This window comes from Micropterus salmoides, unplaced genomic scaffold (assembly GCF_014851395.1).
Source record: "Micropterus salmoides isolate LMB-PRFRI ecotype aquatic unplaced genomic scaffold, ASM1485139v1 Ms_hic_scaffold_3, whole genome shotgun sequence".
NCBI lineage: Eukaryota > Metazoa > Chordata > Actinopteri > Centrarchiformes > Centrarchidae > Micropterus > Micropterus salmoides.
This window is the reverse complement of record NW_024042261.1, coordinates 8231388-8259141: the sequence shown is the minus strand read 5'-3', so window position 1 is coordinate 8259141 and position 27754 is coordinate 8231388. Positions and strand designations below refer to the sequence as shown.

The 27754-nt window shown below is 40.5% G+C and overlaps 3 protein-coding genes across 4 annotated transcripts in view; all 3 read right to left on the bottom strand.

Moving 5' to 3' along the window:
* The window catches only part of LOC119882658 (alpha-2-macroglobulin-like), a 55595-nt gene extending 52067 nt beyond the window's left edge, over positions 1 to 3528 (bottom strand). The window contains exon 1 of the mRNA XM_038692813.1: positions 3373 to 3528. Coding sequence (XP_038548741.1) covers positions 3373 to 3455 — 83 coding nt within the window. The 5' untranslated portion in view covers positions 3456 to 3528. The remainder of the gene's footprint in view (positions 1 to 3372) is intronic.
* Positions 1 to 27754, bottom strand: part of LOC119882654 (alpha-2-macroglobulin-like) — a 237305-nt gene that overhangs the window by 173042 nt on the left and 36509 nt on the right. The gene's annotated exons all lie outside the window — the stretch shown is intronic.
* LOC119882659 (alpha-2-macroglobulin-like protein 1) overlaps positions 14042 to 27754 on the bottom strand; it is a 41150-nt gene continuing 27437 nt past the window's right edge. Inside the window, exons 18-26 of the mRNA XM_038692814.1 lie at positions 26620 to 26782; positions 26336 to 26523; positions 19235 to 19447; positions 18770 to 18888; positions 18423 to 18513; positions 18271 to 18339; positions 18083 to 18188; positions 17823 to 17864; positions 14042 to 14541 (exon numbers count right to left, since the gene is read on the bottom strand). Of these exons, the coding sequence (XP_038548742.1) occupies positions 14057 to 14541; positions 17823 to 17864; positions 18083 to 18188; positions 18271 to 18339; positions 18423 to 18513; positions 18770 to 18888; positions 19235 to 19447; positions 26336 to 26523; positions 26620 to 26782 (1476 nt within the window). The 3' untranslated portion in view covers positions 14042 to 14056. The remainder of the gene's footprint in view (positions 14542 to 17822; positions 17865 to 18082; positions 18189 to 18270; positions 18340 to 18422; positions 18514 to 18769; positions 18889 to 19234; positions 19448 to 26335; positions 26524 to 26619; positions 26783 to 27754) is intronic.

Sequence of the window (27754 nt, the reverse complement as noted above, 5' to 3'; positions counted from 1 at the left end):
CACACAGACCCACCTTTCAGCTATGATACTAGTCAGTGTGACCTTTGACCTATGACATCATTAAATCCCCAAATCCACAGCCCACCTTCTTATTTCTCCTTTGGTACACTCTCCACTGCAGCTGCAGACAGCAGCAGTCTCCAGCATGTCCTGCTTGGAGCAGACGTGCAGCTAAACAGAACAATGATCTTACAGCAGCAATACAAGTGCCTGCCTAAGACCTCTGCAACAAAGCAGCAAACTCTAAGGAGAACAGGAGGAGAGTCCTCCATCTGCACACAACACAGCAAAAGACTGCAACAGAAATACAACTCTTCCCTGCAAGCTAACAAGTATCACACCAAAGCAACATCTACGGCCTGGTCCCGGCAGAGAACAGCTTAATAGAGGACTTGGCTAATATAGTGAACAACGGTGTGGATTTGTGCATTTTACATTGAATAAATTTGGAGCTACCCTAAATTCCTTTCTCCTCCCCAGAGAAGATGGGGGGGGGGGGGGGGGGGGGTGAAAGTTGCTTTCTCTAAGTGCTATCCCGACCATAAAACTGGCACCTTTTTGATTCCGAAGCTGATAATGCGGGGCCTGACTGTTAAACTGACAAAGGGACACGAACCAGCCATTGGCATTTCCCTAAACAGCCTATCAAAACTGCCCCCCCACACACACACGTTTCCGTGGCAACTGACTTTATTCTTTTTCATCAAAAAGGAAAACCCCTGTCTCACCCAAGTGTGACATAGTCCAGACACTGAACTTTCAATGTAAAAAGACTGCAGTCTCCAAAGACTCAAAGCATTTAATTGAGTTAATTAAATCTTTAGTTACCTGATTATGTTTGCCTCTATTTGAGTAGTTATGTTAACTGTTGTTGCCATCTATTGTTGATATTAGTGCTGAAAAGAAAGTTACTTGTGCAGTGTTTTTATTTTCAGCAAGACACTCCTTCATCTAATGTAATCAATGCTTGTTCATAATACTTTCCTACAAAATTCCTTTAGAAATGATGACAAAGGAATGTTTTACTATACTCTTAATCGCCAGCTTTAAGGATGAATCAACAATATTCCCAGTTCCTAAAGAGAGACGATCTTTGATTTAATCCAAGCTTTCCTCATGTAACCTGAGCTCCCCCAAGTGGACAAAATAAGTATTACATGCCCTCATTGGAAATGCCGTTAAATGTATAAATATCCTGATCAATAATGTGACAATTGTTTCCTGTTACCAAATGCTTAGAACAGTACAACCGTTTGACCATTGAGGTTCAATTGTGGAAAATATTTGATTATAATACGCGCAAATAGATTTCTTTCTTTTAAACATTAAGTTTAGAAAGGCAGTCCCATGGGAAACCTGAGATGCCCCAGACTCCCCTGGGGAACCACGCCCCAGACAACAAAAGAACGACACGCGACCTTGCTTCGCTCTCTTCTCTACGCTCTCTTCTCTTCGCTGTTGGCTCTCTTCCACTCTGCTCTGCTCGCTGGACACTTCGGCATGCGCGTCCGGCGTGCCTTGCCAGGCAACGCTCAGACTCGGCCAGCGAGACTGGCCTTTTGTTCGCCTGAAGCTACACACCTGAAGTGCCGCGACATCGATCTGCCTTCAGTTTGTTTTATTTTCTTTATTTCTTTTGTTTGTTAAAGTTATCCGTCCGTTAAGTTACACTGGACTAATTCAGGAACGACCAAGTTCCATTTTAAGCCAGCTACAACGAAGGAAACCTGAAAACAGCCGAATGGCCAGACGGAGGAGGCGTTTTCAATCAGACACGGAGAACCCCGGAGAATCCCTAGCAAAAAGCCAGGATCGGCAGCTAGCGTGGGACCCGTGCAACAGGCCAAAAGCAGGCTGTCGACAAGCAGTAAGACTTAACACACGATCTGTGATCAGATGTCCGTTTTAACTCCTAAAATTATAGCATTAGTTTACTTTCATTAGCTCTTCTATGCCGTATGAGTCAAATGCTTCCCACAATCTAACCTCCAGGCTCATTGTTCAGCAAATATTTGTTCCCTGTATCCAACCATCTTTTTATCACCTTAGTTAGAGAATAAATTCACTGTAATATAATCAAGAGCTGTGTGTGTTGCCTATTTCTAGTTCCTGCCAAGAGAATTGACCCTTTAGATATGAGACTGACTGACTGATTTAAGATAATTGAGCGATTATTAACTAACTGATCACTAGTAATAATTGTATAATTATTCAAAACTACCTACAGGTCCGGAGACTCTAGGATTATAACAACTCCGGTGGTGCCCTTAACGAGGAAAATTTAGATTTTATGAATTCATAATTGGGTATCAGTTCTCATAAATGTATTAAAATGCATAACTAAAAGTTTTTAGGTCTGCTACACTAATAACAGGACTGTTTAGCTTTTGTTTAATGTTTGATGAGTTTATACTGTTTCACTGGTTAACATGAGGTTGTGTAATGTAGTCCTCTGCCACACTGCTAAATTGATGTTAGTTAACATTATGCCCCACACAGACACAGACTTTGCATGCAAGCTAACTAACTCTTTCTAACACAGATCAAAAAACATTTCTCTAAAGGCAAGATAAAGGCAAGAATCTCTGTTTGTGTGTCTGTGTGTATTATTTTTATGATGTCAAGAACCGTTCAACAAGCCTGTCCTCCACAGAAAAACAACAATATAGGTCGTTTTAGCCACTCAAATTTACGACTCATGTTTACGTTTATTGTGGCAGCGACCTCTAGTGGCCGTACAACACAAAAACATGACAAAGCTGTGACGCATTATAAATAGCAGCACAGCACACTCAGTCACCAGTGGCTTAGCATGAGTTTTGTTTTTGTTTTCAGATGAGCCTCTGGAACGCAATTTCAAAACACACACACCTAAATTCTCACGGTCACAGGGCTACAAATTCATCAGGGGTGAAAAAGGTGACAAATAATAATTCAAGTGAGCAGAGGGCTAAACTGGAAGTGAAGCCGGCTCACTGGCAGAAGTCAACATAGTGGAACACTGGCTAGCGTTTTGAAAAAATTGTTGTGGATATACTGTACATGCTGGTTTCTTTAATGTTGCATAACAGTGAATATATCGCCAACCTCTTCTATGTAGAACTGTTGTTAATTTAATTATATTTAATCCAGTTCCAAATTGATAGTCTAGTAGCCCCTAGTTATAAGATAGTAATTATTATTATTCTGTTATTTAATATAAATGTCAATGATATTTAAACTCTAATTCCCAACACACAGAGTAGATACCTCACTGGATCTCATATGGAAGAAACTCCAATCCAGACAATTACGCAGCAAAAAAATCATTATCCAAGATGTATATAAACTGGTTAAAACTAAATTACACACAGACACCTACTATAAACTTACGGTCTTGCCACTGCTTGACCAACACACATCCAGCACAGGACGCACAACGTCCATGTCCACATCTGAATCCCAGGACGACCCATGACTGACTGACATGAGCCTCAGTCAGCATCTGTTAAATAGCCTCTGATACCATCCACCTCCGCGTTATACACACACGGACTCACTCATCATGCAACCCCTCTATTTGACTTCAAGATGTTTCATTTATTGTATAAAGCTGACTGAAAGCAATTAAAACCCAAATGCATTCACCAACTACTTTGCTACTGTCAGTGGTTGGACACATAAAAGTAGGAGCTGTAGCATCTCTCTGGCACAGTCTCAAAGAAAATAAACATTATAAGTTTATCAAGCAGATGTAAGTATTCTAGAGCTATTTAATTATATTATAAAGTTGTTTGTATTGTACTTTATCTCTGATTCTAGGTTATTTCTAGTTTCTTATTTTGTTCACATTCCTTCCATGGTATCAGTGTTACTGTAAGTTGAGTTTACATTTGAGTTCTGCAACATTGCCCTTTACCCAGCGTTGGATGTTTGATTTTGTCCTGCAAACAGCTCTTAACAGGATTACTAAGGGCCAAAGTAGACCATTTTTTCCAATAAGTAAACCTTTGTTAACTGATTAAACACTGCTCATGGTTTACCACAGAGTAAGAAATGTGCTTCCTGTTTAAAATGGTGCAACAAGAAAACTGTTGAAATTAACCTCCCAAACTATTGTATGTATAAGATTTTATAAAATGTAGGCATTGTATGCCTACATTTTATAAAGTCAACGTATTGTACTTTTATGCAAATAATGCTTTTGAAGCATGAAAGCTGCATGCAGTGAATCAAAGTAGCTGGAACTACACAGCAGCATCAAAAGAATTTGCGTTGATGCATTTCACAGGGGGAAGAAAGATGGCGCCTGTATGGCGTGGCCGCTGAATCATCATCCTCAGCACTGCTCCATTGAATATAGTTTATTACTGTGTACCATCTTTATAATTGCTTTTATATCAGTGTATATTGTCTGCTATGTAGCATAAGGGAGTTACATTCTCAATTTCACTATATAACCTGTTTTGTTACAAATTAAATCTACCTACCTACCAGCACTCCCCTTTAAGGACAATGTCCAAATCAGCATTCCTTACATTACCTCATGTGTTTTAGTTTTGAAGGATATTTTTACTCATAATTCAAATGAGTCCAAATAGAAAAAGAAAACGGATCAAATAACATTAGCGATTAGCTATTTCAATTCAATATTTTGAAACATATTAGAACTGCTGTAGAATCTATTCACATATTTATAAGTGAATAGATATGTTTATAGATATAGTTATCCAACAAAGGTTAAAGTCAAGGTCAACTGGACTTGGACTATGACCTGGGCCCTCTTCAGGTGTTTCTGTTCCTTCTCTCTGGCTTGGGCGCTTGTTGGTATGTTTTCCGCTCTGTGGTGCAGTGTTCTCATGACCCCTAGCTTGTGCTCCAGTGGGTGGTGTGAATCGAAGAGCAGGTATTGGTCTGTGTGTGGGTTTCCTGTAAACACCACTCTGCAGGCTCCTGTCCTCTTCAATGTGTACAGCGCAGTCCAGGAAGGCCAAACTGTTGTTGTGAACATCTTCTCGTGTGAACTTGATGTTACTGTACACAGAGTTGATGTGTTCTGTGAAGGCTTGCTCTTCCTGGCTTTTAATTTTGACCCAGGTGTCGTTCACATATCTGTACCAGTGGCTCGGTGCTGTTCCTCTAAAGGAGTTGAGGGCTTTATTCTCCACTTCTTCCGTGTAGATGTTTGTCACAATTGGGGATACTGGTGAGCCCATGGCACAGCCATGCTTCTGTCTATTGAATCCACCGTTGTTGTGGAAGCAGGTGGTGTTTAGACAGAGGTCGAGTAATTTACAGATCTGGTCAGGGCTAAGGCTAATTCTGTTTTCCAGGGTGTTGTCTTGTGTTAGCCGTTTCCTAACGGTTTCTACTGCCTCTATGGTGGGGATGCAGGTGAACAAAGAAGTCACGTCATAGGATACCATGGTTTCATCTGGATCCAGTTTTAGTCCTCGAACTTTGTTTACAAAGTCAATAGAGTTTTGGACGTGGTGACGCGTGTTTCCCACCAAAGGAGCTAAGATGGTAGAAATGTGTTTGGCAATGTTGTAGGTGTAGGTTAATGCTGCTGATAATCGGCCTGAGTGGGGCTCCTTCTTTGTGTATCTTGGGTAGTCCATAAATACATGGAATGGCTTCTCCAGGATACAAACTGTAATATTGTTCACTGGTGATGGTGTTGTCCTTCTGTAACTGTTGTAGACATTCTATGGCCTTTTTCTTGTATCCGCTGGTTGGGTCTCGTCTCAGTGTCTCATACGTGTTTGTGTCCATTAGTAGTGTGTTGACCTTATTCTGGTAGTCCGCTGTGTTAAGGACTACCGTGGATCTTCCTTTGTCAGCAGGTAGGATAGTGATGTTTTGATCCTTGCTCAGAGATGTCACAGCCTTCCTTTCTTGGATGGTGAGGTTGTAAGGGGGGGCCTTCGCATTAGAAAGGGCTGCAGATACCTTTAGTCTGAGCTGTTCCGCTTCTGTTTCTGTTAATTTGTTTTTCCTAATGGCCGATTCTGTGGCTGTGATGAGGTCTACTATAGGTAGTTGCTGTGGTGTAATGGCAAAGTTTAATCCTTTGGCCAGAACGTCTTTCTCTGGTTGGGTGAGTTCCCTATCTCACAAGTTTTTCACCCATCTGTTGTATGTTTCATGTGTTGTGGGGTTGTTGTCATCAATCAATGGCGCTGCAAGGAGCATATGTATAAAATGCTATATACTGTATATATTATGTAACCCCTGTGTTTGAGTTAAAAGGTGAATAGCAGCATACAAGTGTTTTCATTTAAGGCTCTGTCACTTTAAGAGGGTAACCTCTGACCCTGAGCTGTGACAGACTGTGATGTTTATTTTAGGAGAGGCCTCTGATTCATCCATGTAGATGGCAATCACGTTTCTAAAATTGTGACTGGTTAAGGGGCGGGACTAACAGGCAGAGCGGATCGGAGTACACTGGTGTTGTGCCGAATGTGTGTGTTTCCTTTGCAGGTAGCAACAAGCTGCAGAAGAAAGAAAAGTGTAGTTTAATTAATGTACAGAGACAGTTAGTAACCTGGCTAGTTTATAATAAGTTTGTCACACTGCAACACAGTTTTGTGTATTGTACTGTGTGTGAGAGTTAATAGTCTGCAGACAGCAACAGGTTAGCACCATCGCTAACTGCAAGCTAAGCGTACGAACACTGGAGCCCCTGACAGCGCCGTGTGTGACCGGCTGTTAACGTTTTGCTTCGAGGGAGACCGTCCTGTGCCTGTTTTCATTTTCATCTTTCTGAGAGGATTGCAAAACGTGAGAACAGCGGGAGTCATCTGGACGATGCTGTGAAACTGGGCTCAACGTTACATAGAGCAACAGGCGCTCCAGTGAGCAGCACAATAAACACTGCGGGGGCACAACGGGTTAGCGGACTGTCTGAAAAACTTCAGAGTCACCCAGAAGTTTGCCCAGAGGAAAAACCACTGCCTTTCTGTGGTAAGTGAAAGCATCTTTTATCATCCTGACTCTGCTGCTGGTCCCTGCATGGGCAAATTGTTGTGCTGGATCGGTTGAGACTAGGCTACGGATTACGGTTGTTGTCAAAATGTTGTTGTCATATAGCCACTTTCATAGTGGTTTATTATTCGGGATTATTAGGCCAATATGTTGGCTTGCTGCGCTGTATGTAAGGTATGGAGCTGGGAATAGGATATATATTGGTGGACATTCTTTCCATTATGATTGCAGGATCTCTGGATCCCTAAAACGTTGTCTGTGCGTGTCGTTGTTGACTTCAGCGGTGTTGAGCTCACTGCTGTTTGCTTAAGAGGTTTAAGGTTTGTGACAGTGATACTGTAACTTATGTAAAGAAACTCTCTCTCGCTGTGTTTTGTGGAGCCATGCTGTTTGTTGACATGTTAAAAATCACAGTAGCAAGAGAGAGTATGGTAGCTTTACTGGTATCTATGTTTTGAAATGGTTGGTGCCCCACTATTTTTACATATAAATATGACACTGGTCAAATCGGTGGTTAAAAAGTGGGATATTTCAAGAATAACTATCGTAGTTGTTTGTAACATGAATGAATAGTATGTTAATAAATAATTAAACAACTCTATACAGACTAGGGTTGACCCCCAATAGTCAAAGATTCGATGCTTGGATGGGCGGAGCGTGATTCGACTGTGAGATTGACAGCTTCACAGCGAAACGAAAGGATCATGCCATTTTGGCGATTTGGGGGTGCTCAACGTCGTTTTTCCCAATAAGTTAATATACAGCCTATTAAAATATACATTTCAATGTTTAATGCTGTAAATAAACATGTAAAAAGAATAAAACTTTCAATAAATGTTTTTAAAAGCATGTAAATAAAGCCAAAATTGTAACCCTAACCATGGGTCGTCAGTGCGCATGTGTAAGCGTAGCGTGTGTGTGGTGGCGGAAGAGGAACACTCGCTGAAGAGACAGAGCCTCGGCTTTATTGGTGTTGTGCCGAGTTGTCCGCACCTTGTGGGACAGGGATAATTTATCACCGTAGATGAACCACACAAAGAATATTTTATCGTTTTTCAATAGCCAGCTACTTGAAATAGACCCGCGAGGAACCACGACGTACATGTAGTTGTTGGCATGCATGCAAAACTCACACAAGACCGGTGAATGACAGGCGAGAGAGAGAAAAGGGTCTTCAAAAAGTCTCAGTTTAGTTAGAAATTTACAGTGTAATTTGAATGAATAGAGACTGCAGCTCTGCAGCTTCTCAAGATTAAAGTGGAGCTACCTTGTGTAATTCAGTCTGTGATTCTATAACTCATATTTTTACGTAGTTTTCAACTAGTCTATATAGTGCATAATAGAATTTATGGCTTTTGGTTTAGTGTGCCACCCCAGGATTTTCAGTGGCCCCATCTGGCCACCCCTAGGAAAATTTTCTGGGGGCGCCACTGATCACCTCAATAGTGGGAATTTTTAGGCATCCTTATTACGATTATGTGGGCTATGATGCGATTGTAAAACGAATAGGATAAAGATGTATTTATTTATTTATATTGGTACTTTTAAAGCAAAGTATTTGTAACAATCCAAACAAGTAGGTAGCAATGAAATGCAGATTTTAAAGGTTCAGTGTGTAAGATTTAGTGGAATCTAGTGGCGAGGCTTGTGAATTGCAACCATCTGTCCAGTCTACCACTGCCCCCTAACCTTTCAAAGAGCCTAGGACAGCTACAGTGGCTGACACAGCACAAAAGGTGTCTCTTCTGAGACAGCCGAGAGTGGTCAAGAAATGAGGTTCTCATTCATAGCATTCGTTTCGATGTCTCACTATGGGATGCGCCTCCCTGCGAATTCCTCAGAAGCATTTATCTCACGCCAGTCCTGATTGGCTGGTGATCACGGTGTCCGTGTCTGGTGGGTCCACCTATCCTTAAATAGCTTACGCTACAACGCAGACACCATTCAAACACCTCTTCTTGCTTAGGAGCGTATCTCGATCTATCGTATCGCTAGCTGCCTTCGACACGCTTCAACTCTCTGGGCTCACACTGCCGTCAAAAACGGACCGTTTACAGTCCACTATGACTGCGAGGGCTTACAATGCGTCTGCTTTGAGTGTGAGAGCCCTAAATGTCTCCATGCTCACAGCGTACCAAGCGGAGTTGATGGAGGACATGGCCACCAAGCCTGACCCTGTAGTGTGGGAAGAGATTACTGTGATAACGGACATTTGCCTCTGTGTGCAGCGCTGCGCGGTCCAAGCCACAGGTAAATCTATGGGGGTGATGGTTTTACAGGAAAGAGCAAGATGGCTCAACCTAACAAACCTGTCTGACAGAGAGGAGGACATTTTGGACATGCCCATTGTCCTTGACGGGACTCTCAATGCAGCAGAGATGTGAGGCTAAGAAGAAGGAGGACGAAGCTCTCCAGCTCTGCCTTCCCCTGAAAGTGTGAGTGAAGTGGATGTAAGGGGTTTTACCACCCCCAACTTGCCGCTTTGGCCAGAGAGGCACTGGCACTTCCGAGGGCAGAGGAGGCAGCAGGTTCTGTCCTCCCTTTAAGTCGCCCAAGCACACACCCTCACTCTTTATTAACATAACATAAAGCATGTTCCACTGCCGCATCCAGTCCTAAGGTCAAGGGGGCAGTTAAAAACAATGAACAGAAAAACAATAAACAGTTCGGCAGCCTCACCACTCCTGAGAAGAGCTACGGCTCCCTTCAGGATATGAAACGCTGACTCCGACTCATCAGTACACGCAGTGTCGTCCAGGAGTCACGCTCACGCTTCGCTGCTAGATGGCCCCTTAACGCCATTATTGACGGCGCACAGTGGGGAAGACACAAGGTGGAAAGGTGGGCGGCCCTCACGACTTCAGCCTGGGTGCTGAGAACGATATCAAGGGGTTACAGGCTTCAATTCGCTGTCACCCCCCTCACTTCTCAGCGACTCAGGGGGAGTCAGCTGGTATTCTAATGGAGGAAAATATCTCGCTGTTAGAAAAGAGGGCTATATACGTAGTGCCTCCTGAACAGAGTCAGAGCGGCTTTTACTCCAGGTGTTTTCTGGTCCCCTAATGGGGGGGGGAGAGCAAGCATTTTCGCCTGCGCAAATCCGTTTCCTTCAGATTGTAAGTACGGAAGTAAACTTTATTTATATAGCACCCTTCACAGACAAGAGGGCTCACAACGTGCTTCACAGTAAAAAATAGAATAAAATAAAACAAATAACAACAACAACAACAACACTTAAAATACAAAACCATATGGCTAGTTAAAAGCTAGTCTAAAAAGATGTGTCTTAAGGTCTTAAGAATCCAAGGCTCTCAAGGCTAAAGGGAGAGAGTTGGAGAGTGTGGAGAGAGTGTGGAGCCACCACACAGAAAGCACGATCATCTCTTTATTTATAACGTGTTCTGGGAACAGTTAAAAGGTCTTGGCCAGAAGACCTCAGAGAGCGACCAGAAATGTGTGCAACAGATCCTGGATGTAAGAGGGAGCTTGACCATGCAAGGCTCTGTAAGTAATGGTGAAAATTAAAAAAAACAAACAGTCGGAAGCCAATGAAGAGCCTTAAGCACAGGAATAATGTGCAATCTCCTGTTGGTTCTATACAAAAGTCTTACAGCTGCATTCTGTACAACTTGCAGCTTTTACGAAAACCAGACTGAAATTTATCAAAGATATTACGGCAATCCAAAACATTATTTAGCTGGTTCGCAACAACTAAAATTTTCTACAGAAAATTTAGAAATCTAAAGCAATTTAGAAATAGGCCTATAGTTTCTACATGAAGCTGCATCAAGATTGTTCTTTTTCAAGATAGGCTGAACAACAGCATGCTTAAAACAGCTGGGGACTTGGCCCAGCTGAAGAGACAAGTTTAAAATTGAAACCAAACATGGGCCAAGTAGATGTATGGATTTTAAAAGCAAAGATGTTTCATCATGCCCACTAACTTAATGGTCATTCAGGGTAATGGGGCAGAAGGAATCCAGTATTGAAAGTCTGTGATGTTTAACTATATGGGGGTAGACTAAAATACAATAAATTGTATTTGAACGACCAACCTTAGTCATCTGTAGTTCAAAGGAAGAGTACGTACCAGCACTCATTGACTGGCAGATAAAATGTTTTTTAAAAACCACAGCAAGACCTCCACCACGGCCTGTGAGTCTTGGCGTGCTGATAAAAGTACAGTCCACAGGACAGAGCTCATTCAAGTGATAGTATTCCATATCCCCTTGCAAAGTCTCCGTGAGCAACAAGAAGTCCATGTTCTTGAAGGTAAAAAAATCACTGAGCAAAAGAGACTTGTTTGCAATTGAACGGACATTTATCAAACAACTGACAAACAACTCAAGGAACATCTGAAGCAGAGAAAGAGGCTCACGGTAGCGACCTCAGATGCACGGAACACACACCGCGACCAGTGGTAGGGTTTCTCCAGAGCACCGGGACCAGAGTCCTGGGGACGTCAGGGAAGACAGAACGAAGACATGAAGGTCTGACGTCGCAGTCAAAGACCCCCAGCTTCAAGAGTTTTTTCAGATGAACCTGCATCCCTGCCCTTTTTCCTCGCTTTCTCTGCCGTCTATTTGTAGGTTGTATTAGGCCCTCTCCATGCCACATACAGACAGCAGTTGCAGTCGGGGGTTTTGCAATGGGGCTGTAAACTCACCTGTACCACTCCAGGTACATCCGTCACCGCACTCCGCCATGGAGGATCGGATCAACAGCATTGTTTGGCGATCGTACACCCATGCAGTAGACACAACGTTTGTTGACAAACTTAGTAGCAATATAGCGCACGAAACAAACAAAACGAGTCAGGACGAACCACTAGCCTCAGAGGCGAAGCCAAACACAGGTGCCATACCGGAACCGGAAGTGCATACATGTACAAGAGAGGTTACAGCTGAAATTATTCAGGTATGCATTGAAATCAGAACGATTTCTGCCCCTCAGGTGTCTTTTATACATGTAAAGAGCTGAGATTAGAAGCACAGTCTTAAAGGGAGTGCTCCTAATTACGTTTGTTTGTCACACTACGCCGTGAAGGACTGAAATCCTGCAGCGCCCGTAAAGTCCCCCTGCTCAAGAAAACATCTGAATGATTCAGAGGAGAACTGGGTGAAAGTGTTGGTGGTCAGATGAGACCAAAAACGAGCTCTTTAGGGGGAGCCAGTGCAATGATGCTAAAACAGGGGTTAAATGTTCATATTTTCTTGTCCTAGTTAAGAGCCGAGTAGCTGAGTTCTTTACAGTCTGTAACCTATTTAGGGTTTTTTGATTAAGACAAGTGAAGAGGCTGTTGCAATAATCAATGTGTGAGGAGATAAAAGCATGTATAACAGTTTCTGCATCTGTAATATTTAAAATAGGCCTTAAAATAGGCCTTATTTTTGCGATATTTCTAAGGTGGTAAAAGCTGGACTGGACAAGTTTAGAAACATGATGCTCAAAGCAAAACTTACTATCGAATAACACACCAAGATTTCTTGCAACAGGCTTCAGGTGTTGTAGCAGGTCGCCAGAAGAGGGCAGAATTTGATTGCAGAGATGCTGGGGACCTATAACCTGGATTTCTGTTTTATTGGAGTTAAGTTGCAGAAAGTTATTTGACATCCAATGTTTTATGTCGGTAAGGCAGTCCTGTAGTGAGCTCAGCATACTAAGTCAGTGGTGTACAGGTAGGTGTAACTGTGTATCATCCGTATAACAATGGAAGGAAATAACATGCCTGCGTATGATATCACCCAGAGGGAGCATATATATAGAAAACAAAATAGGTCCAAGGACTGACCCCTGAGGCAAACCGTAGTTGATGGTAGAGAAAGAAGACTTTAAATTATTTATAGAGACACAAAACTTCCTATTGGATAAGTATGAGGCAAACCAGTTCAGTACAGTACCAGATACCCCCACCCAGTGCCTCAGTCTGTTTAACAGGATGCGATGATCAATGGTGTCAAAGGCAGCACTTAAATCCAGCAAAACCAGTATTGAACATTTGCCCGCATCAGCGTTCATTAGGAGGTCATTGGTAACTTTCAAGAGTGCAGTCTCAGTACTGTGATGCAGACTGGAACTTTTCAAAGATGCAATTATTTTCCACATTAAGGTCCTGGAGTGGCCTAGCCAGTCTCCAGACATTAATCCCACAGAAAATCTGTGGAGGGAGTTGAAGGTTCGAGTTGCTAAACGTCAGCCTCAAAACCTTAATGATTTGGAGAAGATCTGCAAAGTGGAGTGGGACAACATACCTCCTGAGATGTGTGCAAACCTGGTGGCCAACTACAAAAAACGTCTGACCTCTGTGATTGCCAATAATGGTTTTGCCACCCAAGTACCAAGTCATGTTTTTCAGAATTTATTTTACTCTCACTGTTCAAATAAAACTATCATTAAAATTATAGACTGATCATTTCTTTGTCAGTGGGCAAACGTACAAAATCAGCAGGGGATCAAATACTTTTTTCCCTCACTGTACCTCTGGACTCCTGAGCTCATAGTCATGAAAATTGGTGCTGATTGGCCAATCCAGCAGACTGGTATTGGGGATCAGTGTGTCATTTGTATTGGCATTTAAGGCACCAAAGAAGGTTTCTTGTTGGGCCAAATGTTTGTTTTGGTGCCATGAGGAGGTTGACAAGGCATCGGTGGGCATGCCTGTGCTGGGGTTTGCTGAGACAGTGAGATGGGAAGAGGTTGTCTCACCTGTGCCCAGATTGTCAATTTTTGGAAGTGCAAGTCAAAGTGATATTTTCAGGGCCGTATGGTTGGATCTCAGGAGCACAAGTCTGTAGTTTCAATGTTTGTTTGAGGACCGGGCCATTGCCTGCAGCTTCATGAAAAGGGCTGATGACATTACAGTGATGTCTGCAGCTGTGTCAAGAAGTGCTTCGTGCACCAGTTTGTTTTCAAGCGTTGTAGACAGGTAGAATTTCCCTTTCAGTGAGGTGACACAAGAACTGTTGCTGCCCTGAATAACTGAGGACTCTTCTATGAGAGGATTCTCTCTTTGTACCACCAGGATTGTGCTGGGGGAAGTTGTTTTGTCAGTCTATATGTGGGATTGTGCCGGTATAGTAGCCGGTTGTTTTTACATGTTTGTCAAGGTGTCAGGAGAAGGAGACTTTGCAGCAGCTGCGGCCAAGAGGTCTGCCTTCTTGTTTTTGTCTTTTGACATGTTTTGGAGCAGGAGCCTGAGAGCTTTAAGCTCCTCCTTACTAAAGGCATGTGTTAGACTTACCTTCAGTGTCGTCGTTATTTGGGTCTTTATAGGGGGATCTCTGGAGTGTAGCTCTCTGAGATCGTCTGTCCCAATTAGGAGTGTTTTGGGATTTGTGCTGATTGTGTTCCCCCCTTTCTTGGAAGAGGTGGGTTTCCCAGCTTTTGGGCGTGGACCTTGGCCGATACATTTCAGGCCTCGTATAATTTTGGCTGTGGGTAGTACCTTGATTAGTTCGCTGGGGCAGGTTGCACCTCTGAGCTTGAGTTGGTCGGTAAACCTGGGAGGGATGAGTGGTGCAAACAGGCGGTTCAAGACCAGGAGCTCCTTTTGGTTCCACATGTAGGGACTTGACGCTGAGGGTAAAGACATCATAGGGTTCAGAATGCCTAGTCATGGTGAGTCTCTTCTTGTCAAACCTTTTTGTAGCTAACTCACGTAGCTGTCAACTGGTTTGGGTTTGTGGGCATGCCACCACACCCAGATGGTGACTGGTTGTGGGATGGAGGTTTTGGACAAAGGCATTTTGAAGTTTACCTCTTCCTCCATCTTGGAGCCAGTTGTAGTACTGCTAAGGAGGTGAAATTAATTTAGGTGAAAAATAGGGAAAATTTTAATTTAAATAAAATCACACTTGGGATAAAAGTTAAATACTCTAGATCAAATCAATATTAAGATTAGCCTGAAAATCAAAGCTCCAAGTAAATGAAGATCAAAGTCAAAGTTGAAAAAGAATTTAAGTTTGAGATTAAAATAATTACATTTTAAAATCAAAGTCAAAACTGAAAAAATTTAAAATGTTGAGATTAAAATAATCAAATTTAAAAATCAAAGTCAAGATTGGATAAAAAAATTGAGATCAAATTTAAAAATCAAAGTTTGAATTAAAAATAAACTCAAATTTAAAAATGAATTACGAAAATCCCCACAAGTTGATAAAAATTAATTCAATTGAAATCAAAGACAATTAAATTGAAAGTCTCAATTACCCTTTCGGCAATTATCAAAGTCATCAAAATCCAACTGCTTTAAAGTCCAAATTAATCCATAAGTAAGGATTAAAGAAAGTCTGAGTTGGAAAGGATTCAATATTCAAGTTATCAAGCTCAGTGGGAATGTCAGAATTCCAATCAGTCCATTTTAACAAAGGTTAACATAAGGTTCAATTCAACATGTTATTATTCTCTGTGTGTAATATCTTATTCCTGAAAAGATCTAAATAATAGCACTACAGAGGTACGAGGTACAGGTCGAGTAACAAATTCAAATCAAGGATACTGCAGCAGTAATGAGAATACAGCTTTTTATTCTAACACAGCTGGATCAAAAATTAAGCAAGCAAAACTCTGAATCAAAGACAGCGTCAAAATTAATAGAACTATTCAATGTAGTTCTTGGATTAAGGTAGAAATTGTACTTTGTTACTAGCAACACCCAATAGATCTTCAAAAATTAGCAGGTATACAAGAAAGGAGAGTATGTAACTCTTCCACAGTTAAAGAGCAACACCTGATTATTCTAACTTGAGAGTCAACACACTGGTTTCTGTTTTTCAGTCAAAGTCAGTTACTAAAAAATCACAGGAGTCCTGTATATTTCAAACTCAATTCAATTACTCGACTTTTGCCACTTGAGGCGCTAAAGTTTGTTTAATGCAAAGCATGTAATTACTACTGCCAGCCAGAAGGGCAGCTGTGGATCTACGTAACTTTTAACATAGTCAATCAGCCACCAGGGAGGTTGCGGCTTCCATTAGGGTGCCATTTACTCCGCCAGTCAGTACACTCGCATCAAACTGCTATTTAACAGCCACAGATAATTTACAGTGGCACAGCGCAGCTGCAAACTACTGCCTTATCTCAAAGATTTCTCACTTTTAACTTCAGCTCGGCGGCTGGACTTCTCATAACGTCAAAGCTTAGCTCAGTACAGATTTAATCCGAACATCAAAGACCAATGGCGGGCGGCCAGATGTATGCATGAAGCATGAATTTTTTACAATAAAGAAACAAGGCGCAGCGGCCAAATTCACACACGACTCTCAGCATTAGGTAAGAGAGAAAAAGCTTCCTCAGGGAGCAACGTTACTGGTGAATCAGTATCTTAGTGGCTTAGACTATTAAAGTTGGAGGGAAAATGTTTCACTGAGCCTAGTTGTAATAATTTCACAGTATCACAAGGCTTTAGAGTGTGTACTATCAATAGCCTCACACGGGGTACCATTATGTAGTCTTACTCTTTGTTAATCAGAAAACTGTTGGCTCTACATGACACAATTTATAATACGTACTAAGAACAGCTTAACTACATAGTTCAAGTATAATATTGGTTGTTACATGTTTTACTTAAGGACATATGAGGAGGTATTTGAACTTGGCATCAGGTTGATAGCCTGGTTCAGGGTGAGGTTAGTCTCTGGACAAGGTTAATATTGTCATTTTAGTAGTCATGCGTAGAGTCCGTTATCTCAGCTTCACCGGAGATGGTGAGTTTTATGGTTGAAACTTCCCAAACAGCACTAAGAGTGGAAATAAGAAGTGTTTTATGTAGCAAACCTTTCACCCCCCTCCTTTTGGGGTGGTTAGGGCCTGGAGTCAGTCCGTCTGCTTGAGGGGTGATAACTAACCTAACCTTCTCTTAGGGAGAGTCAAAGAGAGCTGGGCTCTTCCTTTTGGCATAAAATTAAATGCAGAGTTAAACACAAGACCAATTTTACATGGAATATTCAGATCACTTTATTGTCCATTATGCATACACTTTAGACACATACAGTAGTTACGCAGCTGTAGGGTAAAGTGATCGAATACTAACAGGCAAATACGTGTAAAATGTTTGTGTATGTCTACACAAACAGACATGTAATACACAAGGCCCCAAAAATGTATCTTGAATAAAATGCAGATCTTTTTAAATGATGCTGGAATCTGCGATGACCTGAGGACAGACTACACTTCACTCTTCAATCTGCAAAAAGAAAGATTTTTTAAAAAGTAAAAAAAATTAAAAATAACAATAATAATGTAATTCACTGTGAAGACTTACAGTCTCAGCAGCTATTAGTTTTCTGCTTAATAGTTTTAGATTACAAAATTGGCATATTTATAATTATTTATTATTGCTTATCTGTTGAATTATTGGTTGAATTGTACATAGGGGAGAGCAGGGTGATTTGAACCTGTGGGGAAGTTGAGCCATCCCTTGTTTCTTTGCATTCATGAACAAAATTGGTCATGTGACCACACATTTCTGAGTCATCCATTTTACTCGCCCATGGAATAAGTGATAAGCACATTTAATGTGATTTTTTTATTTTCAAGGAGTCTTGAAAATAGTCTTGAAAAGGAGAAAATAGTCTTGAAAAGGAGTGTCTCAATAATTTGGGGGTTTGAGAAAATCTTACACACATGTGTGCACCACATCCTATAACATATGTACATATTTTAGTTTGAGACATTACTGTCATGTCCTCACTTTAGACACCTTAAGTAAAACTGATTCAAATCACCCCCCTCTCCCTTACCTGTGAGAATGAATTTGACCAATTGAAGACATTATACTTTTTTGTGGTTGGGGGTTTTCGGCCACTAATTAACTTTTTTAAGAAATGTTGCTTGCGTATGTTATTACAGATTGTTACCTGCAGCACAAGCGTAGATGTATTCTGTCTCAGCCTGGTCACCTGAGAAGAAAAAGAAGAAGTAAAAGAGAGAATTCTAAAACAAAAAAAAAGAGTTAAACTTTCTTCATACATTCAAACAGTCTAAATTAAAAACATGGAGTGCTCAAAATGACTATTCTGATAACTGTTCAGGTTGTTGTGCAGCTCTGCTAAGGAGCAGAGTTTGTCAGTGTGGTCTCTGTAAATGAGCATTAGAGAGGACTGAGTATCTGACTTACTTGGCTGGTAGTAGTCATAGATCTTGACCACGGCTGGCTTCAGGTTCTGCACTGGGAGCTCCTGTTGGAGGTCTAAGCTGTGGTTGATAGGTATGTTCTTCGTTAACTGTTGGAATAAAAACAGACGACACATCAGTCACAAATCTGGAGAGCATCATCTATTGTTCCTCACTGTGAATCCCTCTCACCTCCGTTATGTACACCAGAACGTGATCTTCCTTTTCTTCAACACGATCCACCAGCAGGGCACCTTTGAGCTGTGAGGAGACCACATTCAGCTGAGTCGTTTATTGAACACTATTCATTTCCTACTCAGGTTAAAGTCACTGTAATAACTCACCCTCCTCAAAGACTCTGGGTCTGGGACAAAGCCAGAGAGCATTTTGATGTCCAGGATCACCATGTTTGTAGTGCTTGCTGTTCCATTATATCTGCAATGCAACCAGAAAAATGTGACGTTACTCAGACTTCATCCTGTTCTTCATAGTTCTAGTAGTTGAATACGGAGACAGAAAGCCTTCATTTACAGTTGAGATATGTTTGAGCTGAATATTAACGACCAGTTTGTAATCATTTCTCACATGTCCATCCACCAACAGTCTGGTATATTCAGAGGATTGTTTGTCATAAATTACAGTATTCTTCAATCATTGCTGTAACATGGATCTAGTGTTGTTGATTACTTACAGGGACCTTAGCTTCAGAGTGAGTTTGGGTCTGAGAGATGTGCAGTCGGCCTCTGGTTTGACCTCCACACTGAGAGTGGTGACAGCAGCAGGAGTTGGGATGTTATAGTGAAGAGAGATCTGGGAAACAGGTACACAGGGAAGGTTTAACAATCATAAGAAGTGAACAAGGGGGGTTTAAGTAATAGTACCTAAGTTTAGCCCCCCACTTCAGTATCTCCCAATGTTTTTAACAAAATCCTTTTATAATAATTTAAATAGTTAGATATCACCATTCATTTGGAGCAAAGAAACCCCCTCTAATAAACAAACCATAATAACTGGAGGTATGGTGCTTCTAAAGTTTTTGTATTAGTAATTGGATGCCAACATTAGGACAGGGTTATGTTAGCAGTGTTGTGTTTGTGGTGGTGCATGTACAGTATGTAGAGAAACTGGAAGTGCTGCAGTGACAGTGACCACTGACCTGCACTGAAGCACATGCAGAGCCCTTCACCTCCAGGCTGTACTTTCCTGTCACTTCCTGCAGCAGCTTCTCCTGGTAGAGCAGTTTGTTGTTCTGATTCACATCAAATGTCAGCTGGCCACTGGGAGACTGGACTGTCACTGTGCTGGAACCCTCTGGACTGAACACTACAGTGGCGTAGAGAGCCAGAGCCTGGAGAGCCACCACCGTGTCCTACGACACACAACACGACAATTACTTTATGGGCTTAAATGGATACAAATGTTAACATTTACTTTAGTTTATATGTAAAGAGTTAAAAATGCATATACACACAAAAATGGCATAAAGAGATGTTAAGTCATTGAATTCGTACAGTTCATTATGGTACAGTTTCTTATTAAAATAATTGGTCACTTGGTGGTACATATCTCTCAGGAGGAACTTAAAACCCTTATGAGGCAAGCGCGGCAGAATAAATCCTGCAGTCCAGCTGAACGCAAGCTAAAGTTTTCTGCCTCTTTGTTTCTACATACAGCCTGTACCCCAGTATAAGGGATAAAAGTGTTGTGAATCCTTGGTGATAATGTGTAATGTTTAGAGTTGAGCAGTTTTGCAGTTATGTGTTGAACTAGTGATGTATAGCTATATACTGCCATGTTAGGCTAGTGGAACTGCGGTAATGTGAGCCACCGAATGCGAAACCGTGGTCAAGCCAGCCACCGTCTGATTTCTGTTGTGCCTAAAGCAGTGTTATTATGGTAAGGACGGGGTGCATGTCCTGAAAAATACATACGCATTTTTTTTGTGAATGCTCTAAGTGATTAAATTAACACAATTACATACAACAGTAATATAATAATATTATTAATACTAACAATAATGATAATAGTAGTTTTAATAATAACATGATTTATTATTATTTGTTATTAATACAAATACAAAATGTACCTTTTCTTAGTTATTTTGTGAACATAATTTATGTGAAATTTGACCTTTCACCAGCATAATTCCTCAGCAGTTAGTTCAGCGTTGTCATATCTTCTGCTAGTCTATCTTTCTTCCTAGTGTCATCTACTATTATTGGTACAAATATTATAAGGTTGTACTGTACGAACTTGGAGAAATTTAAAGTCAAATTAAATATTAACATTTCCTTTAACTTTGACCACTGACCAAAACAACTGACCTTCGGTAAGCCCCGCCCCCCCTTAGTGACTGTTGCTAAGTCCGACAAACTGTCGGCGCTGCCACTGTCTATGACTGCACTCCCCGGAGAAATATTGTCACATTCGTGGAAAAAGCAATCTCAGAAAGAAGCAGACAGTTTTGCAGGTTGTATTCAGGCCATTAAACTGACTCAAACGGACGTGAACAACATGAAAGATAGAAGCTAAAGGCTACCGATCACACAGTACAAGTGAACCACCGCATCCCCCGACAATTGAGACAAAAGACAATGATATGAACTATATCAACACTGTTCCTGTACAGCTGGGTAGGCCTCTATTCATTATTACAGTCATTAAATAGCAGAACAGTAGGGCTTTATAACGTTACATTCAGTAGGAAGTTAGCTAGCGTTAGCCAGCTAACATTACATTAGGAACAATCCACAGCCTACATTTTTCTGGATTTATTTCAGTTTTTGGAAAGAGAATAAATTGTACTTCTCCTATCAGCCTCTCTGGGTAGTGACTGTAACTATTACAAGTGCCCCAGGAACAGCTGACCACATCTTAGAAAAATACAGCCAAAAGAAGCTAGAAAACGACTCCTTTTGCAATAGAGTCAATGGAGTGCAGCCATGAAAGTGTCGGACTTCAGTTAGAACAAGTCCTATAATGTGCTGTGATTGGCCAGCTATGTATTCGGGCCGTGGCTTAGCGAAGGGTCAGTTCCTTAATAGGTGACATCACGATTGTCAATATTATTATTATTAACATTTCACTGTACCAACTTGGAGAAATCACACTGAAAATCCCTCCAACAACAAAAAATGAACCGATTTAGGATGCTGACTGAACTTTGACCTTTGACCAAAACAATTCCTTAATAGGTGACATCACAGTTGTCATATCATCTCCTTACTAGTGTTCTCTAGTATCACTGGTACAAATATAAGGTTTTACTGTACCAACTATGAGACATTGCACTCTAAAAAACCCTCGAGCAGCAAAAATTAAACAGACAGTTAACATTTCTCTGAAATTTGATCTTTGAACATAACAATTCCTTAATAGTTGACATGATGGTTGTGATATCTTTCATCTATTAAAGAACTGCTGTGGTAATCTGGTAGTAAAATTTTTGCCAGTGATAGTAGAGTACACAGATTAAATTATTATTATTATCATTATTCCTATTAAGGAATTGTTTTGATCAAAGGTCAAAATTCAGAGAAATGATAAGTCTGTTTTGGCTGTTATATGAATTTCTAAAGAGCAATATCTCATAGTAATAATAATCTTTATTTGTAGAGCAGTTACAAAGTGCTTTAACAAGTGTAAAGACAACTAGTATGAATGACTGGTATGAATGCTGTCTGCTGAATGGCTTGCATTAAGTTGAATAGTACAAATGTATGAAAGATGTAGAAAGTTTTGTTGAAAAGCTGATGCTACATTGAATTGCTGTCTTGAACAAATTTGAATAGAACAAATGCATGAAAGATGTGGAAGGTTTGAAGGACTGTTAAAAACACTACACACTGCATTGCTAATGTGCAGAAAGTAGCTGAAGGACTATGAAATCTTGGAAACATGGGAAATGTTCTAAAGAATGTGAATAAGATTTTAAAGTTGAATAAACTTCAAACTGCACTGATAAATGTGGAAAATTTGGAAAGTTTTGAGATCGTGTAATTAGTATGAAGGTGACATAAGCGTATCAACTCCAACTGGAGGTCCTGGGTAAGAACAATGACTCCACAGTGTTGAGTGTGGAGTTGCACAGATTGATGGGGATGGCTGGCCTCTTCCTGGAATACCCGCCCATCTCCACACTCTTCAGAGCATTGAGATTAAGATTGATCTGGCTGCTCCTGTACCCCAGATGGTCAATCTCACACCTGTGGGCAGACTGATTCCCACAAGAGAAGAGCCCAGTGAGAGTGGTGTCATCTGCACACTACAGGAGCTTGGTGGTTTGGTGACTGGAGGTACAGCTGTTGGTGTTCAGGGAGGAAAGCAGAGCAGAAAGAACACGACCTTGAAGGGAACCAGTGCTCACTGTCCTGTAGTCAGAAACATGTTTTTTCAGCTTCACGTGCCGATTGCTGCTGGACAGTAAGTCTGTGATACAGCTGCAGGCATGATCCACGAGTGATGCATGACTCCACAAACAGGATCCTGGTGTAGTCTCCTGGAGAGTCCAGGTGTTGGAGGACATGGTGAAGGGCCATGTTTACTGAGTTGTCTGCATTACACCATTACATCATCTCAATCAGCTGTGTGCTGAGCCTGCATTCCCAGGTTTCAGTGGCGATAGTCAACGCTGTCTGACTTTGACAGGCTTAGACAGCTGCTCTCATTGAGTTTAAACCTGAAGCACAGCTCTGCTTCTCCTGCTCCTACAGAACAGATTGTAACTTCCAGTGCCAAAGCAAACATATTGTTAGAGAGATAAGATCCTCATGAAGATGATGTCCAAGATTTGCGTGTCTACTGTCAAAAATGGCTTCACAGCAGCAGTATAGAAATGTCCATCTTCCTGCCTCTTTCCTGAAACTGCAGCACTTTTTTAGTATGGGAGTCTATGCGGCAGTTGAGTGGGACTCCTATCACTCTCAAGCCAACTGTACAAGCTGTGTTAGTCTGATTGCTTTCAAAGTTAGACTTAAGCGGCAGAACAAGTTTTACAAGTCCCTACAACTTGTGAAAAATGATGTATGTAGAGTGAAAACTGTGGGAGATACAGCGAGTTCAAGACAAATTTTTCAGAATATTTTGAAGTGAATTCCCACTGTGTCAGTTGGTCCCCTCTCTCTAACTCCCAACATTCTGCCCTTTCCGCTCCCATTATAAACTCAGAAAACAGGCTGAAAACAACATGAAACTTGAATTGACATTGTGTAAAAAGTATAAGAGATATGAAAAAGTTGAATTCACTGGAAAGAGTCCAAAGGTTTGTGAACGTGTTAAAGGTGGAATGGCATTTCTACGTGAATGTATGAATTGGTGGGAAGAGGTTGATGATCAGTGAGTTTGAATGATTTTCTCATTGACTTTCATTATAACAAAGTTTCAAGAAAAGTTGAATAGATTATAATAATAATAATAATAATGCTTATTTGTAGAGCACTTTTCAAAAACAAGTTACAAAGTGCTTTAAGAAGTGTAAAGAATAATACAAAAAAACAAGAATTTGAAGAGTTTCATTGAAGAGTTTGAATAGGATTTGAAAGTTGAATAATACGAAGAACGAAGGAAAGATGTGGAATCTTTTCTATTTGGAATGGAGTTTCTAGCTGAAAGTATGAATGAGTAGTTAACAGTTGAAAAACCTTGAAAACGTGTGACATTTTGAACATTCCGTCCATTCATTTGAATGGGGAAAAAACTATGAAGGTTATCAAAATTCTGAATACAAGCAATCGATTCCTAATTGAGATGAATATTTTAAGCTTTGAATGACGTTTCTATGTTGAAAACTGTGGAACTAGTTAGGTTGCAAAAAAATGGCAAAATACACGTTTGAGATAAATAGTAGTAAAATAGAATAAAATAAAAGGGATAAAATAAAGTCAAATAAAATTGGGAAAAGCTCTCCTAAAAAAGTATGTTTTAAGAAGGGACTTAAAAGAGTTCATTGACTCAGCTGACCTGATTTCCTTGGGCAGGCTGTTCCAGAGCCTCGGGGCCCTGACAACAATCGCTTTGTCCCCTTTAGTTTTCAGTTGAGACTCTGGAACAGACAACAGACCTCTGCCCGAGGATCTCAAGGTACATGCTGGTATGTATAGGACAAAAAGGCGAGAGGCCATGAAGAGCTTTAAAAGTGATCAACAAAATTTTAAAGTAAATTCTAAAACATACTGGGAGCCAGTGTAATGAAGCTAAAACAGGGGTAATGTGGTCATATTTCTTTGCTCTGGTTAAAAACCTGGCAGCTGAGTTCTGGACAGTCTGGAGTCGATCAGTAGATTTTTGTGTTAAACAAGTGAAAAGGCTGTTTCAATAATCCAGGCGTGATGAATTTTTTTATATTTCTAAGTGTTAATGTTTCTCAGTGTAATCATGTTTTTATCAAAACATGATTGAACAAGTTTTGTGGTGTGCTGCTAAAAAATTGAATTACTATCAAACTAAACACCAAGGTTCTCAGCAACAGGCTTAAGGTGATTTACTAGGGAACCAGCAGATGGCAGTATTTGTTTTGCCATCTGCTGGTACCCAATGACCAGGATTTCTGTTTTGTCTGAGTTCAGCTGGAGGAAATTATTTGACATTTTTTAACTTCACAAGCAGTTGTTAAGTGAACTCAGCATTCCAGGGCCTGTAGATCTGACGGGCAAGTACATTTGTGTGTCATCAGCATAAATATGAAAAGAAATGCCATGTTTATGGATAATATGTCCAAGGGGAAGCAGATACAAGGAAAACAAAATGGGTCCTAAGACCGACCCCTGAGGCACACCATATTTAACTGGACAGAACGAAGAGACATAGTTGTTTACAGACACGCAAAACTTCTTATTTGACAGGTAGGATGAAAACCATTCTAAGGCAGTACCAGAGATCCCCACCCAGTGCCTCAGGCTGTCTAACATGACAGTAGACTAAAACCTTATAATAGATAGATAGACAGATACAGGTTAAGGACACACCCCTCCCTGACACCAGTCAGGCCAGGGGGGCAACATATACATAACAAAGTTTCATATGTAAATGAATTATGTTCATATGTTCACTTTTATAAGTTCAGGTCGTACAGAAACAAATACTGGCGGCTGGCTTGACCACGGTTTCTCATTCGGCAGCTCACGTTGCCACAGTGCTAGAGAACCTGTTGCCAATGAGTAACCCACAGTACAATAGAAATGCTAATGTCTGGTTTTGTGTTGTTAATTGATCAGAAAATGCATACACTGCTAATGTGTGTAACACATTATATTTTCCTGTGTATGTAAGCATTTGTTATTGAATTTAAAAGTGATGGAAATACAGTAATTTGTGCATGTGTGACAGATGAGTAGTAGTGATGTGAGCGGCAAATGTATTAGTTACTTATTGTAAGGTGTTTATTGGTGTTTGATGTGCAATGTGATGAAAGTGTTTTGGAAAATGTAAGTTATAATAACCAAATGAGAATCAGTTAGTTTTTGTTCTACTGGTCAATATGTAATTCACGGTAACCAAAGCACAAGGAAAACATTTATATTGTTTATTTTGCTGTGCTTCCATTCTAATTTATTTACATAATTATTATTATTTTGGTATTTTCTGAAGATATGATGATATCTCACGTACTTGAAGATACTGTTAAATACCTGATGCTACAACAAGCATTTTGTTTTATTACCGGAGTTGAATGTTAACTTCTTCATTTTTTGGAGATAGGGCTGTTGCGATAACCGCAAAATTGAAATACCGCGCTATTGGTCAAGCCTACCGCGGAGGATGGCAAGCACCGCAACAACTGCAATGTTCATAAATGAGTGCTTCAAAAGTTCCACAACCGTAACAAGATCTGTAACGGTTCAAGGATGGTTTGCAATACATAACTCAGTTTCATATGTAAATGAATTATGTTCATATGTTCACTTTTATAAGGTCAGGTCTGTTTTCGTAAAGAAATAAATACCGGCTGCCTGTTAAGTAAGTAAATGATGATTTGTAGTTAATGGGCTATAACACTGCTGAATTCCTTCATATGTATCACTAACAACGAATTGTTGAGGTATTTTGTAATGTTGCTGTCTATTGCAAACCATGTATGTGTAAATTAGGTTATTCAGAATTTTTCAGATAAACATTTATTTAGTTTTCCAGATAACTTTGATTTAGTAATATTAGTAATATTTGCACGCCCATTATATGCTTAAAAATGCATTGTTGCAAAGATAAAAAGGATTCTGTTATACTGTAAATTTAACTTAAAGTCCAGCTGTCTGGGCTGTACCTGTGTAGAGGAGAAGCCTCCATAATAGTTCTGCTGGCCCGTCAGCCATCTGACGATGCTGGTGGCGGCGCCCAGGTCTTCAGCAGCGGGAGAGCCGCTGAGTCTGGCCAGCAGCACATAGGAGCTGATCTCCACAGACAGAGAGGCTGACGTTTCTGTCGCTGTCTGAGACCAGTAGAGGAAACCTCCTGAAAACAGCCATCCACAAACAGACAAACAGGCACAGGGTGAACTACATTCACAGGAATGAAGCCAAAAGGATTTCCTTTAGGAGGATGACTCACCTTGGTTTGATGCAACAGTGTCCAGGTGGTTCAGAAGGTGAGCACGGGTCTCCGTTTCTCCTGCCAGGGTGAAGACGTACGCCAGCAGAGCTGTAGTGTAGGTGTTGCTAAAGTCACTGATGGACTCCCTGAGACAAGACAGGCTCTTCTGCACCACAGGATCCTATAACAGATTCAAAGAACACATTATAATAAATGATCTCAAGACTTTATTGATTGGAAGTCTATTATTCTATTAGTCTATCTATTTTATTATAGAGACGATGATTTCTCTTTGAATAAATTCTTAAATTAAGGGAAAGGTAAAAGAAAGGACTTCATTGAATGGAGGCAATAATTCTAAACAACAGCGCAACATGAGCTTTACAAAGTGAGGAGACAAAGAGACCAGGAATTATTTAGTACCTCTAACCTAAATGAGGTAGCAAAACAACACACACAAATTAAACTACAGCAACAACTTCCAACAAATGTAATTGTTAAATGAGGCCTATAATGCCAATCAACAGGACATGAGGTTCAGTATGGACTGGTTATTATTTATCATGTTTTGTTTATATTTTATTTTCTATTTTTATGTGCTATCTGTGGTAGAGTTGATAACTTTGCTAGTGCAATTTAGTTGCTCACCACAGCGAGTTAGAAGATGTGTTTCCTCTTCCCACTTTCTGAAGAAAAGTAGTCTGTTGTAATAGTGAATGTCTGTTTAATAATTCTGTGTAAAAGTTTTATTGAAGCATCAGCAAAAATTCCCACTGAGAAACAATCACAGGGCTTCATGCTGTACCGAAAAAAAGCAAATTTTTATATATAAATTCAAATATTCAATATGCATTCAGCATGTGTAGTTTAACTCATGTAAATGCTGTTTCTAGGTGTTGTGTCTAACATGACGTGAAATTTGAAATCTGAAGTCATTGGCTTGTTACTCGAGTGACACAGTGGAAGCCCCACAAACAAATAAGCTAACAGGTTTCATTCAAATTATTTTAGACTAATTAGATAATAATTAGTTCTCATTGATTGAATTTTAGGAAAGTTGCCACCTAGAAGATTTTTTTTGATTGCCCTGTCGGAAAAGCTGTTGTTATCTTGACTACTACTATTAAACAGCGACTACAGTTCACAGGATCTG